The sequence below is a fragment of the Plecotus auritus genome, assembly GCF_963455305.1.
Source record: "Plecotus auritus genome assembly, chromosome: 13".
NCBI classification, from domain to species: Eukaryota; Metazoa; Chordata; class Mammalia; order Chiroptera; family Vespertilionidae; genus Plecotus; species Plecotus auritus.
In genome coordinates, this window is record NC_137779.1 from 27,992,427 (window position 1) to 28,001,138 (window position 8,712).

General features: G+C 52.0%; 2 protein-coding genes across 2 annotated transcripts; one reads left to right on the forward strand and one right to left on the reverse strand.

Annotated features, from left to right (window-relative positions):
• Nucleotides 1-504: 504 nt before the first annotated feature.
• DUSP18 (dual specificity phosphatase 18) lies at nt 505-4,031 on the reverse strand. Its single transcript, XM_080649693.1, has 2 exons — nt 3,630-4,031; nt 505-1,296 (listed from the first exon to the last, which is right to left on the reverse strand). Exon 2 carries the CDS (start codon nt 1,224-1,226, stop codon nt 660-662), a length of 567 nt encoding a protein of 188 aa, XP_080505819.1. The 5' UTR covers nt 1,227-1,296; nt 3,630-4,031; the 3' UTR covers nt 505-659.
• Nucleotides 4,032-4,127: 96 nt separating this feature from the next.
• On the forward strand, nt 4,128-8,509 carry LOC308238093 (uncharacterized protein C5orf52 homolog). Its single transcript, XM_080649691.1, has 3 exons — nt 4,128-4,438; nt 6,363-6,471; nt 8,009-8,509. The coding sequence occupies exons 1-3, from the start codon at nt 4,176-4,178 to the stop codon at nt 8,228-8,230; spliced, it is 594 nt and encodes a 197-aa protein (XP_080505817.1). The 5' UTR covers nt 4,128-4,175; the 3' UTR covers nt 8,231-8,509.
• Nucleotides 8,510-8,712: the final 203 nt, after the last annotated feature.

Consider the following 8,712-nt stretch of genomic DNA (forward strand, 5'->3'; position numbering starts at 1 on the left):
CAAGAGCGGTCACTAATCCAGGTTAAGCAAGGAGGTGCCATGATGCTTAAGGCCAGGGGTCCTCAAACTACGGCCCACGGGCCACATGTGGCCCGTGGTGTGCCGCTGCCTGTCCTGCTTAGCAGCCGACTCGTCCCGGGCCCGCAGTGCGCATAGGAATTTGTTCATAGTTTTTTTTTTAAACTATAGTCCAGCCCTCCAACGGTCTGAGGGACAGTGAACTGGCCCCCTGTTTAAAAAGTTTGAGGACCCCTGCTTAAGGCTCTTGGGTTTGAAAGAAGGAGGTGGAACTGCGGCACTCAGGCCTGGGTTAGCTGGTCCGGGGGGAGGCTGCAGGATTCCAGTCTCGCCTTGGGCGCCGGTCCATTTGACCCAGCACCACCTGCCTTACTCACTCTCCCCTCTGGCCAGTAGCCATGACCTGTCACTCCCGGGGTGGGAAACGTCTCTTCACCATTTTACACTTTAGTGAGTTTCATCTTTAAAGAGATGGATTACAAGCTAAAAGCTACGGCACGCTTCCTTTTTTATTGCTCTGGTAAAAGGCATCATCTGTTTTTTTCTGCAGCACAAAAGTAGCGTGTGTAAGTTCAGATCTTAGTGCAGGATCGACGGCAGATCTGCACCTCTGACCCCGATGCGGGGGCTGGTGGCATGGCTTACAGTGGAATCATTAAACGAACCTCCTTCTCGTAGATGTCCGGGATCCTTCCCACGGGGGAGTTGACCATGCGCACGGTGTTCTTGCCAAACAGCTGGAACTCATAGTGAATGAGCTGCTCCCAAAATCCACTGTTGGGCCGGATGATGGGCCGACATGACTTGGTCCATGTGTGGGCATCCAGCAGGGACATGGTGTGGTACTTCATGAGGTAGGCGAGGCACAGGGCAGCCGAGCGGCTCACACCGGCTGCGCAGTGGAGCAGCGTGCGGCCCTGCTTCATCTCGACATTGTGGATGTGGTCAGCAATGGGGTCAAAGAAGTCACAGAGATGTGACGTGGGAGTGTCAGCCACAGGCACCTGCACATACTGGATGTCTTCATACAAGGTACTCACCACCTCCACCGAGACATTGACGACCGAGGTGATGTGGTTGCGGGAGAGCATAAGTTTGTTGTTGGCGGCCACCCCATTGCTGATATACAGGCTGCTAGTGATCTGAGAGAGGCCGCTGACGGAGGGCTGTGGGAACTGAAGAGGGGGGGTACTTGGGGATGTGGTCATCGGGCCGGTGGGTCAGCGGCCAGTGAGACATACAGGCCACATCTTTCTGCTAGGCTGTGTCCGCGGAAAACTGCAAGGAGGGAGAGAATGTTTAGAGGGCAGGATCCCCGCTGGGCCAGCAGGCCAACCCCAGGGGATTTCTGGGAAATGGATGGATGGGCGTATAGCAGGATTCCCCCAGGTGCTCCTCTGCCCATCACAGAATGACCCTGGGAACTTAAATGCAGAGCCCCAGGCTCTTCCTCAAACCCGCGGAGCAGGATCTGGGGTGAGGAGCAGGAGTCTACGTGTTCAGCATGCTTCCAGGAGACCTAGTGTGCAATGAGGACAAAGGACAATGCCCTGAGCCTGGCACTTCCCCTCTGGGGCCCTGCATTTTTAGTTGGGCCAACTTGTGTCCCGCAGCTGAGCCTTGGCCTAACTCTCCACTAGGCTCCCAAAGCCCCCTTCTCTGTTCTCTTCAATATCCTCTTTCCTTCAGCCCCTCTAACAGGGACCACTCCTATGTCTCCCTCCTCTTCTGACTTTACGGTCAGACCATGAGACTCTGAACCAGTGACATGAAACCAGAGCCCACTGTGCTGGGAGTCACTGGTTGTATTAAGAGAGAGGAGGGTCTTAGCTTCCCCTCTCCAAGAACCATCTCTTTTTAAAAAGTATATGTGTGTGTGTGTGTGTGTGTGTGTGTGAAATCAATATATATATAATTGATTTCAGAGAGGGAGAGGGAGAGAGAGACAAAAACATCAATGATGAGAGGAATCATTGATCGTTCTCGTGCACACCTCTACTGGGGATCGAGCCCACAACCCGGACATGTGCCCTTGACAGCAATCAAACTCAGGACCTTTCAGTCCACAGGCCGACGATCTAGCTACTGAGCCAAACCAGCTAGGGCGGGAACCTTCTCTCTGAAGAGAGAAAATGTGCCCATGTGCAACAGTCCTACGTCATGACCATGCTCCTGCACATCGCCTCTACGGACAGCCTGGGGAAGAGAGTCACTGGAAGCTTCCTGGAGGCCAGCATAAGGGCACCACTGCACCCCCACACCCCAGGGGCAAGTGCAGAGAGGCAGAGCGGCTTCAGGTAGACAAGCCACACCACAAGGATGCGGTGTATAGCAGGACTGTGCCATGGACCCCAAAGTGGGGCAGATCCCCATCTTCTGCTAAGAAATCCAGGTCCCCTACTTGCTCATTCGTGAACAAAGCTGTAAAAATAGCACATCTCCACATGTTTCACTGAAATAGGAACATTTGGATCTAGAGCACACCTCAAGCCAAATGGCAGTCTTCATCCGGCACAAACATACAGGGAGCTGAAGTTCTGTTCCCCTGCTTACTGTATTTCAGGGGCTGTCTGCTGTCAGGATGAGATGGAGTGCCTTAGCTTAGTGGTCAAGGCCATTTACACCTGGCTGCTACCCATCTCTCCAGCCCCCTGTTAGCCTTCCCTGTGTCCTGAAGGGCCTCCACTGGCCTAAGCCACTTGCAGTTCCATATGGACGTCTGGTCCTCTCTGGCCTTGGCTGCTCTCAGTGCCTTTCCTTACAAGCTTGTCAGATCCCCATCTGTTACATTCAGCAGAGGACTGGTGAGCCTGCAGACTTAGCCAAGGGGCACTTCCTGAGGGCAGTCCTCCAGGATCACATGCCTCCCCTCCATTTGATCAAGTCCCTGCTCCAGGCTTTCTAAGCCCTAAGAGATCTCCTTCCTAAGACTCCCTGAAGATGTGGCTTTGCTATGACCTGGGAGTTCTATGGGGACATCACTGTGTCTCTCTCTTCACGCCTACCATGTAACCAGTGCCAAGCTCTGTCTCCACAAGTAAGTGCTTGATAAATATTTTGAACGGAGGGAATGTGTCCAACAACTATGACTCTTGCTTCTGAGAAATCTGGAAAGGATGAGTTCTCTGGCTATGTTTCTCTAGAATTTTGGGGAGGGGCTGGGTGGAGGTGAGTGTGGTTCCTAGGCTGTTGGAGAGGAAGGACAAAGACTGCACAGGCAAGTTCCTACCTGCCAATGCCCCAGAATCGAATGCATCAGGCTCACCTCAGGGATGGGGCTTGTTTGTTCTAAAGATCACGTGAGGGCAGGGGAAAAGCCTCCCTCTCCCAACCCAGTTGGAAGCCTAAATGTTCTGGATCCTCCTCATCCAAAAACCCAGAGAGAAGTGGGCTTAGGTCCAAAATCCGGCCTTTGTGGTCTCATTAGGTGTGGGGAAAGTGGGCAAACACCGCGGGGCGTCTGTTAATTCTGGGATATAAATGAGGAACAAAGTTCACGGGTTGACCGGAGGGAGGCGCCACTTCCAGGGTAGAGCCAGATAGGTTTCTTAGGAAGTTGGCGCGGCAACGGGCTTCCTATCTGCTGGGTATCAAGACCCCAATGGTCTTACCTCTCTGCCGCGGGCGCGAGCGCAGGTTCGTTCAGAAAGCAACGGTGCCCGAGGCCTCGGACGAAGGTCTCGAGGAAAGAAGACCGATCACCGCCTCCCCCGCTCCCGCTCTGGGAGCCACGATTCCCGGAGGCCCAGCGCTCTGGTTTCCATAGTAATGGTCCCTCATCCGGGAAGAAATCCGCCGTGCCGAGTCTTCGGAGACACCATGGCCTCGTCTCCCAGCCCTGGAGCTGCCCCGCCCGGACTCACCCGGTTACCCGCCCCACGATCACGCGGGGGCCATAGCAGTCCTAGTCGAAAAGTAGGGTCTACTCAGCGCGCGCAGCCCACCCCAGTGGCCTAGTTCATCTCCATGGCAACATAACCGATCACGCTACGGCAGCCGCCAAGGGACAATCCTGCCGCGCCCGCCGCCTTCCGGGTCCCGCGCGCTTCCGGTCCTCCCGGCCCCGCCCCCCTCCCTTGTTTCCGGGGCAACGAGTCCTACTCAGCGCACTGCGTCTGCGCGGGAGCTCACTCCACGTCCGCGCGCGCCCTCAGAGCATGGCTGCCAGTGAACCTTCTCTGCCTGAGTCGTCCCCGAGCGTGGAGAACGGTGCTGCCCAGCAGCATAGGCCCTCGGTCTCCTGGAATTTAACCTCGCCCACCGCCAGCGCGGCCGCCACCAAGAAGACCAGTGGCACTTATCCCGCGTCAGCCGCGTTCCAGCGCCATAGGCTCGTCAGCCGCCCCGAAATCAACTTAGGGACCCAGCCGCAGATCTGTTTCCTGCGGCCGCGGACCTCGCAGCCGCTAGTGCTCTTCAGGTGCGGACGGTCCGGGTGTTTCAGAGCGTTTGTCAGGCACCGGGGCCCTTGAGGGAGCCCGAACTCCCTCAGACCCCCCCGCCCCCTCAGCTGGCCCCTGAGACCCCGGCGCTGTCACTCCCAGAGCCTGGCTCTTTGCTAGGTCCCAGGAGAGTGGATTCCTCACGGACCCGGACCAACTCCTTCCCTTCCTTCGCAGCGCCAGGAGCCCGAACCCCCTTCAGCCCAGACTCCGGGGAGAAACCGGAAGTCCCATCTCCTACCCACAGATCCGTCCCAGGCTGGACCTCGTGTAGCCCGGGGGTCCCCAGCGCCCTTGGGGCTGAGCCTGGCGAGGTGACACCCCTCTCCTCAGCTTCTAGGTTCCCCAGTGGCCCTGGAAAAACCTCCGTTTCCCCCAGGCCGGCCCCAGTCCCCGTAGACACCCATTTCTCCTCCCCACTTCCATTTCACACCCCCGGCCCGCATTCTCCAGCCTCCCACAGAGGCCTTGCTTTGGAAGACAGTTTCGTTCAAAATGACTATGTATTAACTGAAATACTCCCCCAGTCACTGCCTTTTTTTCTCCCTTCGTGGGAAGTTTTGGTAAATTTGGTGCACCACGGAATGGGTGACGTGTGTCATGTGTCTTTAAATATTTTTAAGTTTGTTTTTTAAAAAAACACAGGATTTGGGGGACTTTTGTATGTGTGCATCTTGATCCCTATATGAACACCCTTTTTCTTCACCTCATGCCTTTGCTGTCAGAAAAGTGGAACTGGGAGATTGGGACCGTTTGTTTATTTCCACCAGCTTGTGAATGGAAAAACATTCATAAAATTATGGTTCCAAATTGGCTGAGATGAATTAGCAAAAAATTTTTTAAACTCCCAGAATGTTTTCTTTTAAAAGTTGTCTTATTTGTAGGTATACTCTTATTATAGAAAAATCAGGCAAGACAGACAAGCAAAAAGAATGGTCAGAGACAATCACTTTAACATTTCGATGTGTATTTTCCAGATCCATTCCTATTCATATATGTTTACACATTTGGGAGTGAGGGTGTGTCATCAAAAAGTTTATTTTCTAGCCTGCTTTTCTCCCCACCTAATACACTATGAATGTCTGTTTTATACATAACTGCCGAGTATTTTATTGTAGGACGTAACCACAATTTTATTCAGTTGCTTCCCTGCTGGACATTTAATTTCCAAAGTTTAGAAAGAAAATATGAGCAACTATTTTGAAGTGGACAAAAATATTTAAAGGTACATAATTGTAAAACCAGTTCTTGGTATAACCAAATTACCAGAGTGAAAACTCACTGCCTGGTATTATCTATTTTTGACCAAATCATTCTCTGTAGTTTCACCTGGCTCACTTCACCCCACCCCATACCATCTTCTACCTCACCCTCCATTCTCCTGCAACATTTGTCTGTCCCATAGTTCCCTTACTTTGACTTTTTCCCCAAACCCTTTTCCCTTAGAATTCCCGTATTAAGCCACCTAACCTCTGTCCAACCTTCCACCGCCACCCCGCTTCCTCTGACTCCATGCCCCCCTTAGATCTAGGCTCTGAAGCAAGTGCCCCCACTTCAGCGCCCCTCAAATTCAGCCCTTCGAACCCTACCCTACAACTTTCGCTCCTCTTCTCAAAGACCCCCCCCCCCCCCCACTTTCCATTTTCTCCTTAAGATGGCTGCTCCAGCAGACAGTTCTGAGTCCTTGTTGACACGTCTCTTGTGGACGGCTCTTTCTACATCCTTCTCAGGATGGCTTTTCCTCTCAGCATTCAAGAAACTACCCCTTTAGCGCACATTTTTCCACAAGAAGAAACCTAGGCCTTGCTTCTCTGACAATTAGGACAGAGCTGTTCCTCTCTCAAGAAACCTGGGGAGGCCTCAGCCACCTTAACCTGTCCCACCTTCCTCTGCCCGCTCCAGCTTAATGAATTCCAGCGAAGCAGCCGTGACAAAATTTTTACCCAAGAGCCACTTATCTCGGGTGATTATTCGTGACAACCTCAGTGCACAACGAATCTATGAGTTGGAGGTAAAGTCCTAACAAGCTTTTGTGTTAGAGGGTGTTAGTGGCTTGACCCATGTCCATTTCACTCTCCCTGATTCCTTGCGGGGGGTGGGGGGATTTCCCAGGTCTTAGAGGGGATGGGGAGTCACTAAGGTGCTCTAATGCAAGTCCCATTTTCTGGAGGAGACTGAAACTCGGGGTTACTGACTTACCCAGGGTGTCACAGCTGTTCCTGTGCTGATGGCATCTGGGAAAAGGATTTCATGTTTTGGATCTCGTGGCATTCTTCCCCCCACCCCCCGCCCCCATCCAAAGCACATTACACCTTTCTATTTGGGGAATCCATGAATGGATTCCTAGTATCTCCCATTAAAAAAAGTCTTGGGTCCTAGAGCTTGAAGTGGCATCAACATAGTTTGGTCAGCTTTTTTTTGGGGGGGGGGGCGGGATTAACCCCCACTTTTCATAGGAGAATTGAGGTTCTTCTACTTTTTGCTTATGGACAACTAGGGTTTGACCTGCTTGGTTGAAAGCTCTCAGGAGAAGAGGAGGGAAACCACAGTGGCATCACCCCGCAGACCCTGACGGGTTTTAATTCATTAAATGTGTCTTGAGGGTCTGCTTGGAACAGGTGTTGTTTGGAGGAATGGGAAGAAACTAGTGAATGTGATGGATTCCAAAAATGTACTCATTTCTTCAAGCAGAGCAGGCAGCCCGGAATTGAGCTACTGCCTTCTTGACTCTGCTGAGCTTCCCTCCATGGGCCCATGGGATTCTGACATTGAAGAGAGAAGGAGGCTTAAGAGAGAGTAGAGAGTTCTCCCATCTGCTAAACTTCCCGTGATCTGCTATAGTAGAAATAGGATGACCTCTTGTCTGGTTCTGTTTCAACATGCCCAACACTTCCCCATCCTTCAAAACCCAACCCCCCAATTTTTATTGCGACCCTCCATGGGACTTTTCTTGCTATCTCCCTTCTTTGAACTCTGTTGTTTAAAGGGATGCGTCACTCTCTGCCTTGCTTAGAAATATTTGGGCTTGTGTCCCATCTTCCTGACTGTGTTGCAATTTCTGTGAAGATATGCAGCTGATTTTTCTCTGTGTCCTCTCTGCAGCTAGCTCACTGGAATAAATAAATGAGCGGGTAAGGTAGAGGATGTGCCTTCCCAGAGCATATAGTCTTGGGGAGAGGACAAGAATTATATACTAGAAGAAATAACCAGAGTTCAAAGTGACGTGGGGAATGTCACATACAATTTGTGGGAAGCACTGAGTGAGTAATGGGGACAGAGTGATAGGAGTTAAAGAACGGGGAGAGGAGGGAACAAGACGCACCCCTTCTCCACACCCTCCCCCACCTCTTTCTGACCAGAGGTGTTAAGGTCAAAATCAGGGTCTAGGCTGCAGACTTTCAGAAGGTGCGATAGGAGTTATCTAGCTCAATACCCACATTTTACAAACAGGGAAACAGACTGGCATATTGTCACCCCTCATATCAGCAGCACAGATGCCTCTCTTGTTAGTGGTTTCTTCATCCTAACCTCATTTGTTTTTCTGTAAGATGAAAACTGTAGAAAAGACCAAGAAAAAGATGAGCCACTTGTATGACCACCTGAAAAAAAAGTTCTTGATGGACCAGTTCAGAAAGCTGGGGCGCTGGAGACGGGAATTCATGGGTGTCCGGCAGTACCTGGACAGTATCCGTGCGCGCAAGGTTGACCCCATCCTAAAAGGAAAACCCAGCAGCCTTGATCAAAGTAGACGCTCCACCCCAGGGCCCTGAAACACTAGACTGAGAGGGGGAGATGGAGAAGCCAGCCAGCCACCGGAGGAGAAGATGTAGAAGCCAACCAGCCACCGGAGGAGAAGATGTAGAAGCCAACCAGCCACAGGAGGAGAAGATGTAGAAGCCAACCAGCCACCGGAGGAGAAGATGTAGAAGCTAACCAGCCACAGGAGGAGAAGATGTAGAAGCTAACCAGCCACAGGAGGAGGAGATGTAGAAGCCAGCCAGCCAACACCCATCGTAGAACAATAAACAGACCAGCGGACAGTGGAGCACAAAAACCCTAGCAATTCTAATATTCCTTTCCCTGCCTCATTCCCTCTGTTCTGATGAAGGAGATCCTGATAGTCCCCTAGCTGCCTGCGTGGAGGAGGTTTACTCAAGCCAGCATTCATGGTTAAGGCAAAGATCGACCTTCTGTACCCATGTGTCTGAGGTGAAATGCCAGGCCAAGTGCACTGGGCCGTGGTACCTTAGAT